Source organism: Podarcis erhardii (assembly GCF_964252035.2).
Source record: "Podarcis erhardii genome assembly, chromosome: 3".
NCBI lineage: Eukaryota > Metazoa > Chordata > Lepidosauria > Squamata > Lacertidae > Podarcis > Podarcis erhardii.
In genome coordinates, this window is record NC_138507.1 from 41720710 (window position 1) to 41740499 (window position 19790).

The following is a 19790-nucleotide window of genomic DNA, read 5'->3' on the forward strand; positions in this document are numbered from 1 at the left end:
GTCAGCAGATCACTGTAATCAATTCATTTTGACATGAGAAGGAAAAAACAATCTTGGCATAGAGAGAAGATAGCTGCTCTTGCACATTATGCTGTGGTAGATCTCCTAATACAAAAATTGCACTAAAAAAGGAGCAGGACATCAGTGATATTGAAATAGCCTTGGAACCTATCTTTCTGGCACCTCTAGAACTTGAGTCTGATTTATGCATTACCAGGAAGGCAGTACTGCTGAGAGAAGCAACCAAGTAATTTGCCTGTTCCATCTGGCTCCAACACAGCATACAACCCAGCCACAAGAAAATGGATCCCATGATGCAATAAAAATGAACAAATCAGTCCACTGAAAGCGAAACAATGTCAGTCCACTTGACAGTAATAATACATAGGATAGGGCTACTAGTCTTCAAACCTAAAAATATTTACTAAGAAACCTGTTCTACTGTTTACTGAAGAGTACATATTTTTAGGACTGAATCAAAAGAAGAACTGTGAACATTCCCTGTAGCATACACATCAGTTGGTTCAGAACTTCAGGTGCAATGGTCAAGCTATATTTTGCCTCCAAACCCATTTCACAGTATGATCTCCAATTTTGGTTTAGAAGTAGCAGCCACTGTGGTGGGGCAGAACCACTTGCTCTCCAGTAGCGAGAGTTCCAAATTAAAGCCTGAGGCAAGTACAGTGGTACCTTGGGTTAAGAACTTAATTCGTGCTGGAGGTCTGTTCTTAATCTGAAACTGTTCTTACGATGAGGTACCACTTTAGTTAATGGCGCCTCTTGCTGCCGCGCAATTTCTGTTCTCATTCTGAAGCAAAGTTCTTAACCCAAGGTACTATTTCTGGGTTAGTGGAGTCTGTAACCTGAAGCGTCTGTAACCTGAAGCGTCTGTAACGCGAGGTACCACTGTAGTGTACTTTGTATTGTTAACAACATTGTGGAAGTAACTCACAATCACAGTATTAATTCAGTTGCTAGCTATGGTTTACATTTATTTTAACACAGAAAACAAAACAAAAAAGCCTACTTTGCAATTTAAGTAAAAACATATTTTTCAATATATTTTAGAAATAAAATTTGAACTCCAAATTAAACAAGTCTGATCACTTTTGGGTCAAACACTGTTATTACATTTTGTTCCAGTAGCATCAAACCTGGGCACCAGACAAACAACACTTTGTGTTTGATTAATTTTTACACTGCAAAGCTGTGGTATGTGACATAATTAAGAGGAAGGTTTAGAACAGTCCATCTCTTTTGTTTGCTCATCAGTGGCAATAAGCAAGATGGACACAGAGAAAAAGTACTGGAACTCCCAAGCAATACTGGAAAGACCAATCTGTTTCAAAATAGTAAACTTGGTACTTGAAAACAGTGAATACTATACTAACTATTCATTATTAACTGGCAAAGCCATTCCATAATGGACAGACTCAGACAACCTGTTTGCAATTGAACTCTATTAGAATATGAGCTCCCAGAGGCAAGCACAAAGTAAACACTGACTGTGGGGTGACTGGAGATAAAGGAAATCAGACAGATTGAGGAGCAGGGGCTTCCTTGGGAAATCTAGACTCATGATGTTAAGGTGGGGGGACATTTGTCTTTAGAAAAAGAAAAAGACAGACTCTGATGCTTGCTTTTCCAGGAAGGAGGGGGTGAGGCTATTAAGAGAGGTTGCAGGAACTAGTGCTGACAGGTCTTGGAGTTTGGCCCAGATTGCTAGGACCTTTCTCTACTACAGAGGCTCATTGGAAATCTTCCAAGCTGCTGAGGACCTGGGGCATCCCCTGGAGTGAGAGTCTGAGAATGTGCTGACAGCTGAATCCAGAACTCTATGTGCTGCTGAGGGCCTGAGTGGATAATCTTGGAAGTTAGGGACACTATTGGAAGGCTGAACAGGGACAGCAAAAAGACCCCACTGGCAAATAAGAACATGGGGATAGAGTAGCAGATAAAGGAGTCCGGAACAGCATTCTGTTGAATTAGCTCTTTCTCCTGTACAGTGGTACCTCGGGTTACAGACACCTCGGGTTACAGTCACCTCAGGTTACAGACTCCACTAACCCGGAAGTAGTACCTCGGGTTGAGAACTTTACCTCAGGATGAGAACGGAAATGGCGCAGCGGCAGCGGGAGGCCCCATTAGCTAAAGTGGTACCTCAGGTTAAGAACAGTTTCCGGTTAAGAACGGACCTCCAGAAAGAATTAAGTTCGTAATCAGAGGTACCACTGTATAACAATGTAAGCTGTGGCAATGATACAACAAAGAAGTTATCCTGAAACTACAAAAGCACAGAGAAGGAACCTCTGGCCTCTGCCATCAAAAGCAAATGGAACAAGGGCTGCTGGATGGGTCCTGCTTCATTTTGCATTGTAATGTGTTGCAAACTGGCCTTGGAGATCATTTGAGGTTTGCCCAGAAGTATGTTGACATAGCCAACCCCCTTATTCCTGTTGCCTCTGCTACTTGACCTAGCCCAGTCTGGCATAAGGGTAAGAGGGGCAGTCTAAGGAAGAGCTTCTCTCCATTGCTTGCCTAATGGATTATTCCTTCTGAAATATGAATGATGGAGTTGACAACAGCATGCATGGGAGCAGATGTCTAGTGTATGTAACACTTAGCGTATGTAAAAAGTTAGAGAAATAAATCAGTCCTAAACTTTATGCTTGACAGTGTTAAGAGCACCCCACGATGACATATTATTACAGAGACAATATGTCAGCATGACAGGTAAATATGTCAGGACAAAACATGAACTTTTATCTACATTCACAATTTAATGCTATCCCATCAGTTGCCTTCATTTTTATTTTTAACTCACAGTAAAATTACTAATCGATTCAGGATGCCATCCACCAACTACTGCTCCTTCAGAGGCATTTATAAAATATTCAGTCTACTGGAATCACACTCAGCCACTGATGAATATTCAAGATTTTGCAGTCCTACTTCCTTCACATAATTCCCCTTATCCACCTAATATGTGTAACATGAGCAGGTAGAAAACTCTATAAATTGTATAAATTATTTCATTTTATTGCTGATTTTTATGCTGGCTATCACACAGAGTATATTTTAATTATGACTTCATTAAAATATATTAGTGAGTCATTGACCTAATAGACTGTCAAAACCTTGCCATGGAAATTTTAAAAAAGAAATTGGATGAATTCCTAAGGTAACATTTGAAAGGACTAAGCATCTGGACTTTATCTGGCCCAGAGTCAATAAAAAATCAACCCTAATTCATTAGAGAATATAATGTACTTATACTCCATACTTTTCCAAATAAATTTCCAAACATCTCTCTCTGTATAGTCTTCATCTGTTACCTACCACAAACATTTGATGAAAACTGAAGAATATCAACCATCACACGTGATCATCCCCTATAACCAGGTGCAACAAAATATCAGAAAACAAAAAGAGAAATAACAGAGCTGAGATAAGGAAGCTGTAGCCCTCCAAATATTGAACTCAAACTCCTGTTGACCCTTGTCAACATGGACAGTTGTCATGGATGATGGGAGTTGTAGTCCAAAATCTGGAGAGCCATAAGTTCCCTATCTCTTTAACAAAGACGCCTCATGCAGTGTTTTTTACTTGATTTGTAATTATATTCTAACAATGCAATCCTAAGCATGCCACTTGTTCACATTAAACCATAGTTTTATTTTAACCATGGTTTAATGTGACATGCAAACCAGGCCTATGTATTTTGATGCAATAATTTATGCAAAATGCACACAAGCATTCCCAAATTGCCTTTTCAGGGAGGGTGAGAGAGACCTAGCTACATGATACATCCCAAAAGTCATGCTACCTTGTCAGGCTTCTCAGAATGCAGGGTGACATTAAAATATGATTGCCCGCTTATGCAACAGAAATCCACTTGTGCAACAGGTCTTTTCATTTTTATTCTCTCCCCCTTCCAGCCCACATGTCCCCAAAATCTGCTCCAGAGGGTCCCCACTCTCCTCAAGTTGTTTGGGTGGAGCAAGTGGAGGCTGTAGTAGGGAAGAGAGGAAGGAGAAGCCCCATTGCATGATGCTATATTGCACTACATGGGGTCTCATCCAATGGCAAGGATACATTAAACAAGACAACATAGATCAAGCCTAACAAATTATACTGCACTCATTCATCAGTCCAAGATGCAATTCTCCCTCACTTTTGTGTTGCAGTATGATAAGGAACAGATACTAGCCTTTAATTCAGACACCACTTTCATGTATATAAGATGATTCCCTAACTGAAAGATACCACATTTATTTGAAGATAGGATCACCTCCTACAAAATACAATAGAAACCCCTCTTTCTAGGAGAGGATGTTTGTGAACCACATATCTGCTCCTGATCTTACCAGAATTTGGACAGGGAAGGGATGGCAGAACATGCTCTATCTTTTGGTTTACAGTCTACAGATTCACACTCAGTAAATGCAAAAGGTATTGAATATAAAATTTAAGGATTATTCTAAAATAGAATATATTTTCTTCAGTAGTTTAAGTTCCAAATGATGATAGTTTCCCGCTGCCCTGCTGATTTCCAATTATTGCTCAAGATTTCGTTGGTGCAAATAATTGAACTTGCTTTCCATATTACAAATGGAAATGCAATCCTAATGTTTAGCCTCCTCGCTTTTCAGAAGTTTCCAAAACTAAGCAATGGAATACTTGGTCATGATTTTTCCTTACACTGAGCTTGCTTATAAACTTGAAACACCTGGGTGTTCCACAGACGGGGCAAAGAAGTTGTTTTTGGCATCTTAACGAAAACGTTCCATTGAACTTTCCCACACCTAAACTTGCAGCTTGAAAAAGGTGGTGGTGGGGAGACTCCCTCAAAGAGCTGCTATTTTATAGGGGAATTCTCCCCACCCCCCAACTTGATTTATGGCAAAGATAACCTTTTAATAAGGCAACAAGAATTGTCCCACACATGACAGCATTTCTTGTATCACTGCACATTGGAAATTTCAGTTACAACAGCTAGTATTTTTGCATTTTTCAGACCAGATACAGTGGTGCCTTGCAAGACGAAATTAATCCGTTCCGAGTCCCTTCGTCTTGCGGTTTTTTTGTCTTGCGAAGCACGGCTATTAGCAGCTTAGCGCTATTAGTGGTTTAGCGGCTTAGCGGCTATTAGCGGCTTAGAAAAAGGGGAGGGAGGAGAAAAACTCGCAAGAACTCGCAAGACGTTTTGTCTTGCGAAGCAAGCCCATAGGGAAATTCGTCTTGCGAAGCACCTCAAAAGACTCTTTCGTCTAGCGAGTTTTTCGTCTTGCGAGGCATTCGTCTTGCGGGGCACCACTGTACATGGTTAAACACAGATTCTTCTATACTCTGCCAGCTCAAACTACTGCACAATTTTGCAATATCATTAATGTGCAGCTAAATGAGGCACCCCATATATATATATGCTGAAATGTAGAGTGCCTCCTGTTCAGAGTTTCAGTCATTCAACCAGGCCCTTTTCCAGGATATTACCGGTACATTTCACTCTTCCAGTTTTCTCTCTCTCTCTCTCTCTCTCTCTCTCTCTCACACACACACACACACACACATTCTCAGGCCTCCAACAGCCAGCCACCATCCTGTGGTCATAATGGATCTCAATCCTTTTAGGGCATTCTTGGGTTTTCTTCTCCTTCAGGTGTTTTTTCCAAAATATTTTTGTACTTTTGTAAACCTGTGACCTCCTCCAAGCCTTCAAATACCCTCCCTCTTGCACAAAGATCATGTCATTTTAGCTACATGAGCATCTGCACTCATACGAAGTTCTAAGTCCACGATTAGTATATAGGAATCTAAAAGGAATTTTGCAAGAATCATATATTCACACAGAAAACACACAACATCTCCTCTGGAGTTCCTTTGCACTGATGTAAAAAATTGTGTGGTGGTGGTGGTGGTGGTAAATCACCCCAGCTATTTCCAACCATTTTTATATAGAAGTTTAAGTAGGAGCCACTAGTGCTGTTCACCTGCTCCATAATATTGAGGTACACATAAAATGTGTGCCACTATCAGTTGATTATGCCATGGAGACAATCACGTTTTATTGGCATATCAAGAGAGGCAAGTTCAAGAAGGTCATTCTATCAGTACATACTGGTGTAGGAATATGCTTGGTTTTCCTCAGGCAGAATATCTGTAGCTATGCAAAAGATTATAGAGGCAAAGGTTCTACTCACCTCAGAAAGAAATGCTCACTCATACGTTATTCAAACTCATCTTGCCCATCATCAACACTTGCCCCAAATAAGTCCAAAAGAAACTCTATAGGCTTCTTTCCTCCTGACTTTTCTCAGCAAAAGTTTTTCTATATAATTTCCAGTTACATAAACAGAGGAGCAGAAGCATTTTACCTAATGGCAACACGACAATTTCTCTGGAAGGGAACATAGCTCAACTTGTAGGTTTAACTACTATCCACAAGCTAGCTGCCCTTAAGTGTGTACTTGAGTGAACAAAAATAACCTACAGCCCAGGAACTGGTGGATACGTGGTTGCTTTCGACTTCCATTTTATATCATAAAAATAATCACAACTCTTCATCTCAAGGTCATGGGTTCGAGCCCCACACTGGGCAAAAGATTCCTGCAGTGCAGGGGCTGGACTAGATGACACTTGTGGGAAGGATCTTCTTGCAAGCCTGAGGGGCAGCGGGGCTTTGCTGATGCTACAAAGTGGTGGTGGCTGCATTACCCCATGTGTCAGCTGTTAGGCAGGGGGGCTAAGCATAAGAGGGAAGTTGCCTGTACTCCTAAGAAGCTGCTATACTACTCCTTTTTAGACTATTAGCAGGATATACCTTTGAGCATGAATTACCAGCAAGTATTTGCTTATACAACAAAAACTTGGCTTATATTTCTCAATACTGACAAGACTGTACAGTTGTGCCTCGCAAGACGAAATTAATTCTTTCCGCAAGTTGCTTCGTCTTGCGATTTTTTCGTCTTGCGGAGCGCGGATTCCCCGGGTATTAACGGCTTTAAGAAAAAGGAAGCAAACCGGCAAGACGTTTTCGTCTTGCGAAGCAAGCCCATAGGGAAATTCGTCTTGCGAAGCAACTCAAGAAACGAAAAACCCTTTCGTCTTGCGCGTTTTTCGTCTAGCGAGGCATTCGTCTTGTGGGGCACCACTGTATTTTAGGTTAGCTGACATCCCCCTCCCCCCTTCGTACCACTGAAATTAGGAAGTATGGCTTTCTGCGAGACCAGCATCAATTTATAGACACAAAGGATATGTTGTTTGACAGGTGCACACTAACACTTTGGTGGTACAACTGGCTTTAATCTCCTTTAAACAAATCATGTAGAACATTAATTGGAACAAAATCAGTTATTTGTGTTTGAAATATACCCAGGTTGTACTATGAAAGCTCGTTCACTGTGACAGAGAGTCCATGAGATTTCTGGTTTGTAACCAGAGAGCTGTGTATTTTTAAAAATCATGTCATTACTGACAATCAAGATGCTGAAACCAACAGCTGTGGGAACTCTATATAGTAGACCACACACAGAAACAGAGGTAGTGCATTGTATACTGGGGGGGAAACAGTTTGTACTGTTGAACTTGTGCGTTATGAGAAATTTTAAGGCTACTGACCTGTTGAGGTATCATGTAATACCTACCTAGTAATTATCAATGGGAGCATTCACATTGAAAGATGCTTTCAAAGTAAAAACAGAATTGACAAAATACAAAGCACTACAGTCACTCAGTAAATATTTCCAGAGTAAGGAGGCCATAGTCAGGTATTAGCATTGATATAGTTCTCTCACAAAACATAGAAATTTGAAATGTGGTTCATAAATAGTCCAAGACACAATGGGGGTGGGGAATCTTAAAGTAAGACATCTTATACCTTTCACTCAAAACTTGGAACACAAAATCTACCTCATAATAGTGGCTAGCACTTTGGCAGAGAACAAGGAAAAAGCTATACATGGGGAAATGAAGGACTGTGGGAGTCCCTTGTTCACACACCAGGCTCAGAATATGGTACTGGGAGAAGGATGCATTTGCAGTAGTCAGAAATGCATTCATGCTTGCAGAAATCAAGCTGTGATTGCTAGTAAACTATAGAAGCACCTTACAACAGGATACACAAAAATATACAGCCAGGTGATAAAGTTAAATATTCTAACAGTACACAGTCACAGTTATTCGAGTACAGCTAAATATTGGGACAAGTTCAGTATTACTGGTCTGGGTCTTGATAGAGATGAAATTAAATGCTTGTATCTTTATTTGGTCAAAGAAATGCATGTATATTAATATCTAGAAAAATTAAAATACAAGAAAGCTGATTCTGATCTTACATTTCCTTGCTTAACAACATGAGAAAGGAGCTGAAAAGAACACATGTGAAAGTGTCCTACCAAACTCCCCCACACAAACCTTTAAGATGCAACTGCTATCAGTATATTTTATGTTAAAGGCATCATAATTCACCGGGTAGTGTACAGCAGTGCTTATGGTCCCCTTCTTGCAGGTTTACAACTTAAAAAGAAAAAGAAAGCTAAAGGAAATCACAGAACAATAATGTTAGATGCACTCCTATGAGGATCTTTTATAGTGTAAAATAAAGTTACGTATGCAAACCACATTGTGAACAAAACAAAGCTTGTCTTTGATGTATTTACTGCATGTTTCATATCTAAGAATCCACTGCCATTCAAGAACATAAAATAAATATTATATCAAAAAACATCGGATGGAAAGAATCTAGTGCAGAAGTCTGCGTCTATAATTTTGTCTAGCAGCTTTGGAGAGACAAGTCAGGAAGCTACAAATCTAACATCCTGTAAGGATATTTAATTAAGTTAAGTGTCACGCCTACATCTTTAAACCATTTGAGAGGAAGAACTATTGAATACCTGTGGCAGGAAAGAAACTTAAGAGACACAACAGAGGCCTGTTTTCCCTCTTATATGTACAACACACTAAAATATTAGAGAGAATGGGATGCATGTGAACACCTTCCATATTCCTATATAACCCAATTTTAGTGGTTACGCATCTTATTTTCTATAGGACAGTCCTCTTTTTTATCTTTAAACCAGACTGCCCATTCAAGTAAGAAGAGCCCTGAACTTGCCCAACAACAGTTAGGACCCCCACTCTCTGTTAGGCTACTTGGAATACCTTCTGGTGTGGGTCCCAAGGTGTCTGATCAGTGACAGCGTCAGGTGAACAGAAGCTTGGAGCGGGCTTCCCATTCCCTGTAATGGCCTGTCACAGTGGTGACATGCAGACCAAGAACGAAGTGAAGACAGCAGGACTTTGCTGTTCCTGCATGGAGACAGATTGTGTCCCATAAATGAAATGGTAGTGGGGGGGGTGGGCCTGCTTCCCTAGCAGATTTCATTTCATTAGATCACAACTGCATTTGTGCCAGACTGAGTACATCAAAATTGTAAAGAATTACAAATATTTTATGACCTGGCCTAAATGGGTTAAAAAAAAAAAGCTTAACAAGCAAGGGAATGTAACTGAAATCTAGTGTAACATTACACCTCTTGTCATTTGTTGGGTTTGGAAAATCTGGCTCAAAACACAACACATATGTAGTTTTCAAAACTTTAATTATTGCATACCAGTAGATGGGGAAAAATACCTAAGTTTATTGTTGATTTGTGATACAATCATTTTTTAATGAAACACAGGGAAAGCAGGAATTATCTCAATATCAGCTAAGTTACCAATGCAAAAATCTATAAAGAGTTGTGGATCTGCTGGGATACTAATACCAGAAATACCACAGCAACCCCCAAGTTAGAGGCTTTCTAATGACATAACTATGCTATTCTGTAATTTTTATACTATATTTTACACTATTTTCCTGAAACACTAATACAGAAAGAAAATGGCTTATGTTTCCATTTTAGAAAGATGGGGTCCCCCCCCTTCAAATAAGACTTGAAGAAAAATCTAGATGACCTATTATGCCCATTTGGTAACATCAATGTACTCTATTCAGAGGTAATTAAATAATGCTGAGGAGGGACTTCAGTTTTATTACACAGTACTGGTTTATGGGATGGACAGTTAAAACAGGTTCATGAGAAGGGGGGGAATGATATTTTTAAAATAATATGGGCATGAGGCAAAAGCTGGAAATAAATTCTATTATGTCAAAAGCCCTCAATAAAGCTAAATGCTCAGAAACATGCTAGTAACTAACCTATATTTTCAGTTAAACACTACATATGCAGCTTCATTCACATTTTGAACAACATAACACACCATACTTGATTATATAAAAACTCAGTGTACAACTGTAACACAATAGACAGATTTGCACAGCATGATGCTGACCTGACCTAATTCGCAGGGCTATTATGAGGATAAAATGGAGATGGAGAAGAATCATGTACACCACCTTGAGCTCCTTGGAGGAGAGATGGGATATAAATGTAATAATAAATAATAACAATCATAGTTAAGCACAGGAGGTAGCCCTGGGAAAGGAAAAGTCCACTGGCCTCTTAGAAATATACAGTCATGCTCTACTCTGATGACCTCAGATATCTGAGTACTTGCTCCACAGCAGTCATTTCCTTGGAGCAGACAGCAGTGCTATTTTACAAGAAAAAAGAGATGCCAAAACTCACCATGAACGCCTCCCTTGTTCTCGTATAATGGAAATGGCACCCATCTGAGAGCTGCCAGAACCAAGTTCCAGCTGGGGAAAAAAAGCCCTGGCAGAAAGCACAGCCTTTTGCAATCCTCTCACTATCAGCACTGGCATGGGAGTTTAGCCCGAAATATGTTGTCTCTGTGCAAATCAACATAATGGTGGAGATATAGTGGCTGTGGGTAGTTTAACATCATAAGGTTCAGTGGAAGATATTCCACTCAAAGAAGGAAACAAATGAGAGCCGGTGACTTCAAAAAGAGGAAAAGAAAAGCACTAGCTATTTCACACCACATCTAGATCCTGATCATGGGGTGGAAATCTGACTGTCTCCAAGGTCCTATCCAATCCTGGATCAGATGGACCAGGAAAGTGCTTCCTCCTAGGCTTCCTGCTCCTTCCAAGGCCAATAATGTACAGAATGTCGGGAGCCTGCCACTTCCAGAAACACAAGCTCGCAGAGCTGGCCAGGATCTCGGCACTCCTTTCCCTTGATCAGTGATGTGGGGCAGAAAGGTGTTCTTAACCAGAATATTTTTCAGTGCTAGAAAGTGCCTGCTCCATGTGGCACTTTTTTTCTTCTCAAAGAAGCATAAAATGTTCCAAAGCCCTGCCCTCATTCACCCAACTATCGAATTATTGCTATCACAGCATTTAAAACAATAATACATATTTATCCAGGACAATATAGTGCAAATTATGCAAATTATTTTAACACAATAATATCACACACATCACTGGAATTCAACTGATTCAGGTTACCAATCAGAGAGTCAAAAATGAAAGGGTGCTTTGTAGGGTTGTTTCCCTCATATTTCTAGCATTAATACAACAATTATAAAACCCTGGTTAGAATAAGGAATTACAATTACCATTAGTATTATGAATTCACTTATTTTCAGAAGTGGTTATAAATTTATAAACAGCAGCAGATCTTTCCCTTTAAGATGAAGTCTAAAAATATTGACTTCTGAGCATTTTACGCATTGTGTTGCTCAAACATTTCAGTAGTGGAGTTTATAGCCCCTTAAAAGAGAAACAAGGGAATCACTGTAAACAGTGATACTGTATAAATATACTATGAGAAAACTCTGATAAAATGAAAGAAAGAAAAAACTTGGCTACCAACACAACTGGAAGGAAAATAAATGTGAACTGCAGAGGCTGCCTGATGTTGCCAAGGGCAATAATAGCATCTTAAAGTGATTTTAAGAGTTCTCCTTTCAACATTTTTACAGAAAAATAAATTACAAAAATCAGACCTTTGTAATTTTTATTTTGAAACTGTAATCCACCCTTGTCATTAACAGTGCTAACATTTTTCAAATTATTAAATCAATGTTGGATATTTTATTTTACCTTTTATTAACATACAATATTGGTCCTTCAACAAGTCTAGTTCAATTAGGCAATGTTTAAAAAAAAATAGGAATGATTAAAACACTGAAGTACCAGTTTATTTTTGTAGTGCAACACAAATTACAGTTTACCTATGCTAAAAGTACACTTAATGTAGTTTGAATTATCCTAATGATTCCAGTTTTGGATTACACTCAACTATGCTGTGGTGGGGAGAGCAGAAACCAGCTAAAAGGAAGAAAGATACAATTACTTGTATGTGAAGGATAACCTTACATACCTTGGCCTCCGAAATGCTATACCATATTGTTGGCATGCCAGACCCACAGTGGGAGTATAAACAATAGGCATAAATCTTTCAATATCAGAAGTCAGCACTTTATAGAATAGTTTTTCATTTCGATCCTGAAGGCTCATCAGCAGAATATATCTGTGAAAAATGAATTATATAATTATACAGTCATCTAGATGTAGACCAAAAGTGAATTAGATATACATAGGTATTTTTTCAATTAAAGCTATTTTTCATCTCTGAAAGGATGTCTCTTTCAAGTTCAAGGCACATAAACTATACCATATCACCACCAGACTTGAAATGAAAAAAACACATATTGAAATAAAAGCCTCAGGAAATGTGACATTATGTGGCATAACAATTTTATTATTTTTATTATCTTTAATTTATTCCCCTTACAGTATATCTTTGGTGACAGAAAATAAATAATAACACTAGTTTGAATGCAAATTGTTACACAATTATATACTCTAATAAACCAAGGGTGGCTAACCAGTAGTTTGGAAAGTGGTTTGGCTTCCAAACGTTGCTGGAATCCCAGCTCCCATCATCCTTGACCCCTAGCCATGTTGGCTGGAGCTGGTAGCAGTTGCAGTCCCACAATATATGGAAGGCCACAGGTTAGCCACCCCTGGAAACTATAATTTGTTTGTGTCTACTGCTCTGTTAAGTTTGAGAAGGTTGCTATGATGATTCTGCTATCTCTTTTTTTAACCTCCCTCTCCCCCAACTAATACTTAAGTCCATTCAGTTTCAAATAGAAATGCTTTGGAGAAAAAGAGATGATAGAAAATGGTTCCAAAGATCCCAGTGCACACACAAGCACTTTTCAGTAGTCATAATGGAACTTCTACTTACCCTGACCTCCCCCCCCCCAACCATACATCGCCATCAGTTCTTCAGGCTGCTGGAGAAGTTGCTCCAAAAGGTCCTGAGACTTTCTGAAGCAACCTGTTAGCAGTGCTTGGCAGCTGTGACCTAAAGGAAGGTCCTCTAAAGCTTCTTTTTCATTTGCTTTATTCATTGATTACATTTTCTCCCGCCTTTCTCCAAGAGAATTTAAGGTGACGAGTACACAGGCTTCTCATGTGGTCCCCCATCAGAAAATGATCAGACCCAAACCCATTTATGTTCAACAAGGATGCTGCTTGTATTTCTGTGCCTTTCATATCATATCCACTGCAAATGCAGAAGCTCATTTGGACACTGGCCAGACGTGTCAGATAATAAAGGTATATAACTGCAGTGTAAAATTTCCATTATAAACATTTTATCCATCAAATGGGAAAATAACTAACATTTTGCACATTCATTTTTTCCTAGGTATTTTCAGAATTGTTTGCCAGACGTGCATTATTTCATGTCCAATGAATACTTTTACCTCCCCTCCATCTCTGTCTTAGACACATTTGAAATCCAGGAGGGTTTCCCTCTCTAAAGCAACCAAGTTAATAATCTTTCATTCTGAACGATATATAGTTTTTCTGGATGAACCTTTTGGACACACCATTTCATTTCTATAGGAATATGACAGGTGGAGAATGTATTATGCATAACCTAATGCAGACTATGCCAGACAGTTCAGGCATGCATAGCAGCCAGAGGAGAGGGCTGAAACACAGTCTTTTTCTGAACAGTTGCCCACTTTCATTTTATTTCTTCATTTTCCAAAACCAGCTGCTTCTATTTAAACCCCTAATAATATTTCATTCTCCTATGCATTTCTTTAGGAAAAAAACTGGGACTGCAGATCCTGCAAAAGTGATCTTTTCAGCAAAGTATGTGGAAAAGACTAGTGGGATTTTTTTTTCTTGCTTGCTTTTTTAGGGAATACCCTTTAAAAATATAAATGCAAGAAAAGTTTGGATTTTTGTCCCATATCTCATCTGCCACCAAATAAAAAATAAGCAAGCAACTACAGAAATAAAGTGATATCCAACACAATGTTAGCACAAGAAGGCTGAGACTTCAAGTTGTTGTGCCCAGCTTAACTGCCACCAAATATAATTATACGAGTTGTGCCAAGTGGTCATGCAACATCTTTCACAAGCACAAAACTCCCACTGGATTTGGTTGGTTCACTAAACCAAAAATTCCCATTTATGAAACCACTGTTGAACAAGCAGGCTGCCACAAGTGGATATAGTCCTTCATGTTAAGAACAGAAGCAAACCTGACTCTTAATTTAAATGGTTCCGTACTGGTGCTGTGCATATATCATAAAGACCCTCTACTAGTAAAGCTGATGCGCTGCATGGAGAAAAAGAGGAGGGGTCAGGCCTCTCCTACTCCCAGTGGGTGGGTGGGGGTATGAAGGAACTTGTGTGAAACATCATCCCCTTCAAAACCACAGGAACCAATAGTTACATATGCATGTTACTCCAAAACTCCTACCAAATGATGGCAGCAGAGAGCAGTGAGCAGCTTAATGCAAAACTGGTGTAGCCTGTCAATTAAGCTAAAGGGAAACAGCTTCACATAGAATCGAGCACAGAGTAAATAAGATGCACTTCCATATCCATTGTGGATGCTATATCTGCACTGCAGTACATACAATGAAATGTGCCCTTGTATGTGTGACAAAGAGTGTATTCCACTGAAAACACTGCAGTGCAGACAGACACTGAAGTGTGCATCAGGAAGTACCCAATATAGGCATGTCAAAGATTTTACATGCCTATACTTCTTACATTTATACTAGCAATATAAAAAACACCTCCAAACAAGCCAATACATGCTTTTTTATTCCATAATTAAGCATTTCACACATATTTTTCAAATGGTGCTTTAATTTTTTAGTGCAAACACCAGTTCTGTAAACTGCTCAACAAAATTATCAATGTTTAGACTTAAATTACCATATAATTGGCTACAAATCAGGGTGAGCGGCTGTTTGTGCACATACAATTCCATGCTCAGAGTAGTGTTCTTGTTCAGAAAGAGGTGCTCAGCACACTCTTTGGAAAATGCCCAAGCATGCAGTGCTTCTCTCTGTTCCTATCATGTTGCTCTTTTCAACCTCCTCAAACAGTCCATTGTGCTGAAGAATTGCATAATTATCAAGTTAACATGAGGACACTGGCCACTGTGATTTGTAAATCAAATGTCTGTATATGCAGATCACACTGTCAACCACCTGGTAATTATGGCAGCATAAATCATTGTTTAAGTCAGGGGTAGGCAACCTAAGGTCTGTGGGCCGGATGCGGCCCAATCGCCTTCTCAATCCAGCCCACGGACAGTCAGTGTGTTTTTACATGAGTAGAATGTGTCCTTTTATTTAAAATGCATCTCTGAGTTTTTTGTGGGCCATAGGAACTCGTTCATTCCCCCCCCCCCACCAAAATATAGTCCAAAATATAGAAAAAGGTTGCTGACCCCTGGTTTAAGTTCTTTTGTGTGAGCTCAGGTGTTGAGATGAACACCCAATAAATTGTATCAAACCTTGTTTAGCTATGCTGACCAAAGAGAGGCTGTTTTTGTAAATGTGCAGAAAGTGAAGACCTCCTTTAATTTATCTTGCATTATATTTGTACAAACTATAAACAAAGGGTGTCATCTCTCAGTTGCACATGAGGCCAATATGGATAACAGAAGTATGAAGAAATTTACCGTATTGGCCCAAATATACGTCACACCTGATTATAAGCCGCACATTTAAACCTTAGGGAGGGGGGAGTCAATACCCGAATATAAGCTGCCCCCTTCCTCACTCTCTCCCTTTCTGGCCTTGGTACTACACTGCTTTGCCGTGTTCCTGGCACTGTTTGCCCCGCGCTCCTGGCTGCATACTGGGCAGGGGGAGGGCTGGACTGTGTTGCCAGCAGGCTTTCCACCTTCCTCACTCTCTCTGTTCCCGGCCTTGGGGGAGATGACAGGGGACTACGCCACACTCCTGGCACTTTTTGCCCCAAGCTCCTGGCTACATACTGGATAATTTTTATATGGTTGCAAATATAAGCCACACTTTAACTTTTCATGGTTGGAATTTTTTTTGGGGGGTGGGGAGTGCAGTTTATATTCAGGACAATACGGTATAACTGGTTGAATGTCAGCATTTGTCATATTTTCCCTAAAAGCACTTTTAAAAAACAAATATCTGATTCCCTTAAAAATGATTCAAGTTCAAGACTTTACCTGTCCAGGTCAGATGCTTGTCTTTCAAAGTTTCTAAGAACCCTTAAAACTTGAACTTCTTGACTAAGAAAACAAGGAGGTAGCAGTCCATGAATATTCAGCTGTTGTCTCTCTTGCAGGGTGAAAGCCAGACCCTTTACAGAGAGGAGAAAAGTGTTTATTGAAAAGAAGATACATTTAAAATGCAATGATAGTTAGTTTGTTAGAGAGAACCACAATACACAACATACATGCATCTCTATATACGCCCAAGTTTTAAAAATCTGAAGCCAACAAATTTTTAAATATTATTAAACTTGCTTCATGATATGAGCTTATAATACATCCTTTCAAAAGTACCTATATTTCCCCCCTTAACACTGTATAAAAATGTTTCCTCCAAACTTATAGAAATGGATCCTTTTTGCAGTTTAAATGTGTCCAGATAATATAATGAAACTCTAAGATATAAAAGATCTATTATAAAACACAGCTGACACCTACCTGTAAAGATTTTAAACCTTTCTATTGTAAAGCAGGTAAGTCTGTTGTATGCCAGACAGAAACTGTCAAGGTACCATGGAAAAGTGCATACAATCCTACCCTGCTTTCACTACATAAAGCTGCAATACTTATGCATAATTGACCTGCTGCACGGATGCTGCTTGTCAGGCTCTAATTCAGAACTGAATACACTCACATACATCATTCACAATGTTTCCAGAGCACAAGAAATAATGGAATATAGATAGTTCAATTTGTTTTCCAAAACAATGTATGATAGTATCTGAGTTACAAAAAGGGATTTTTGCCCAATGAGATGGAACATTGCAAATTTTACTTTTAAAAATACTGTAGTCTCTATGGGCAGGTGATTACTAATGACTCCTGTTTATTGAGGAGTCATACTGATTTCCTTTCACAAAGCTTGTGCAGAGAATAGATTACTGCCAGTTTTATTAGCCATTCATTTTGATTTGTTTGTTTGGATGTTGTACGACAAAGATCATTTATCCTGCATTTATTCTGATTTCCTTGCAGGACGTTCACATGTGTTCCTGTCAATGTATTTTCCCATCACTTTTCTGAACTACAAGAATTTTGAGAACCCCTGATCAAATTGTAAGCATACAGTTTCTCCCTCCCTCTTTTTATTCCTTTGGAGAAGATTAGGCTGCTGTAGAGATCCACTTTAGCTATGGCTGCACAAATCTTTTGCATGTTGTAACATGTAAGATGAAGACCAATATTCTCAAAAACATTTTTTTAAACTCTAGTTTTAGAATAAACTACTGGCTTAAGGTTGCTGTAGCAAGACAATTGAGAAAAACATTCATATTAATACAAAACATCTGGAATATCAAAATAGTTTTCTTATCTTTTGATTTCATGTTTTTTTCAAGCATCCCAAAGATGACCAAATATTGAAAATGGAAAGAATGTGAAAATTTCAGATATTAAAATTATTTAGCATAGTTTTAATAATAACTTAATTTTTAAAACTCTTTTAGGAAATTATATTTTAACTCCTGGAGTATGACAGTTCACACCACAGGTAGCCAAATCAGGTTATTAAAAAATATTCAGAGGTCTCAGAGGTGAACATATTTTCCACATATCACTGCAGTTCTTATGTCTAGTGTTCAATTATTTTAGTCAGCTCCAGACAGACTTTAAATCTACATACTGTACTGTATATGGAATGGGAGCACCTTATTACTTGGCCTGCACATTTTTTACTTTCACATCATCACATTTTTAATGAATATGGGGAACTTGAGATATACATTGCTCTTGCTTCTGAGACTCTGCATTAAAATGTATGCGTAAATAGTATGAATTTTCTTCTTACAAAGTTTGATGAATGCTTTACTACCTATTGAGAGATTATATGAACTTGGCTGCTTCCAGACTGTCGCTGGAAATTCATATACCAGCAAATTTAGGCTGTGCAATTAAAGTGGATTTGATGCCCTTGTGCAACAAACCCGCTTTTTAAAAAAGTGGTAATAAGAAAAGTGATAGGAAAGTGTGGAATAACAACAACATCAGGTGGCATTATATAGCCTCAGAGCAATGAATAAATGTTCTATAAACAGCAACATCACATAATCTACAAGCAAATAATGGGGACACAAGTCATGATGAATGCTCAATAAACAGCTTGTCTGGAACAGGACAAATGAGAGGGAAACGGCAAAGGTTCAGTCCTAAAAAGCATTGCTCCATTCCCTTCATTCCCTTTCTCAATTTTTCCCAGAATGCCTCTAGGCCCTACATCTTCAGGGCATTCTGAGGGAAAGTAGTAAGTGGGTGACTGCAGTCTTGGCCAGTGCTTTGCAATACACCACAGCCATAGTAAAAATGAGCAAAATAACCAAAACAAGAATCACAGCCCACCACCACCTCTGACAAACCTGGAAACTGAGCCACTAGACTAATGCCAGTCAGTCAGTCAAGTTTACTGCTTATAGCCAAAGGCTGTTGCAATGTATACAATGTCATTCAATAAAATATATACTAGTTTGATACAAAAACTTAAAACATTCACATTGTCACTAGGGTAATGCAGAGAGCCCACCAGGTTGGTCCAGGGTTCCCTCAGAAGGCATCTTACTCAGGACCTCCTCAAACCAAGTTTTGGCCCTTCTAGAAACTAACTACTGTGCATAAATATGTAAAAACACAATTAAATATATCCCCACACTGCCTCATTTTTTTGCCATTTTAAAAGCGTCAGTTTAATACAGCAATGGTCAATAGGCACACTTTTATGAAAAAGACAATTATATTCTCTCTCTAATCTAGCATTTCTTCTCCAATTCTACTTCCCATAGACTGAAGTGCTCAAGGTACGAGTGGGCACTGAACATTCCAAGCCACCTACATTGTACATAAATTAGATTTGGTCAGCAACTAAAGAAAACATATTTATGGAAGTCTTCTGGTAAGCAAATACTACATATACAAATACAATTCAACTATTTAAAAGTGACTTGTGTAACATTCATATTTCACTAGAAACTTGCATCCATAGAATGTACAGAATCAACAACAGCATGACAACCTACATGGTTAAAGTGCTCTCCACAGTCACATAGTCATCAATCTTTTATAAGACATGATTCCTGATTTAAGCATAAAGTAATATTCTGACACTGAAAATTATGGAAAATTTTAAAAAAATACAAATGATGGTTAAGATATAAAACAAGATAACTGGGCTGAAAGACAGAAATTCTACAACAACCTTTCCAAGAGCACAGCAGCAACTAAAGCCAAAGAGCATTTTACATATGAAACAAAAGGATAAATGGGTTAGCTGAAGTCTGTCGAACAAGTCACACCATGACTAACATGTCACATTTA

The 19790-nt window shown here is 38.8% G+C and overlaps 2 protein-coding genes across 7 annotated transcripts in view; one reads left to right on the forward strand and one right to left on the reverse strand.

Moving 5' to 3' along the window:
- ME1 (malic enzyme 1) overlaps positions 1-19790 on the reverse strand; it is a 122899-nt gene that overhangs the window by 84722 nt on the left and 18387 nt on the right. For both annotated transcript variants that reach the window (XM_081857126.1, XM_081857127.1), the window contains exons 2-3: positions 16443-16576; positions 12291-12440 (exon numbers count right to left, since the gene is read on the reverse strand). In XM_081857126.1, coding sequence (XP_081713252.1) covers positions 12291-12440; positions 16443-16576 — 284 coding nt within the window. The remainder of the gene's footprint in view (positions 1-12290; positions 12441-16442; positions 16577-19790) is intronic.
- Positions 1-19790, forward strand: part of PRSS35 (serine protease 35) — a 162278-nt gene that overhangs the window by 81766 nt on the left and 60722 nt on the right. The gene's annotated exons all lie outside the window — the stretch shown is intronic.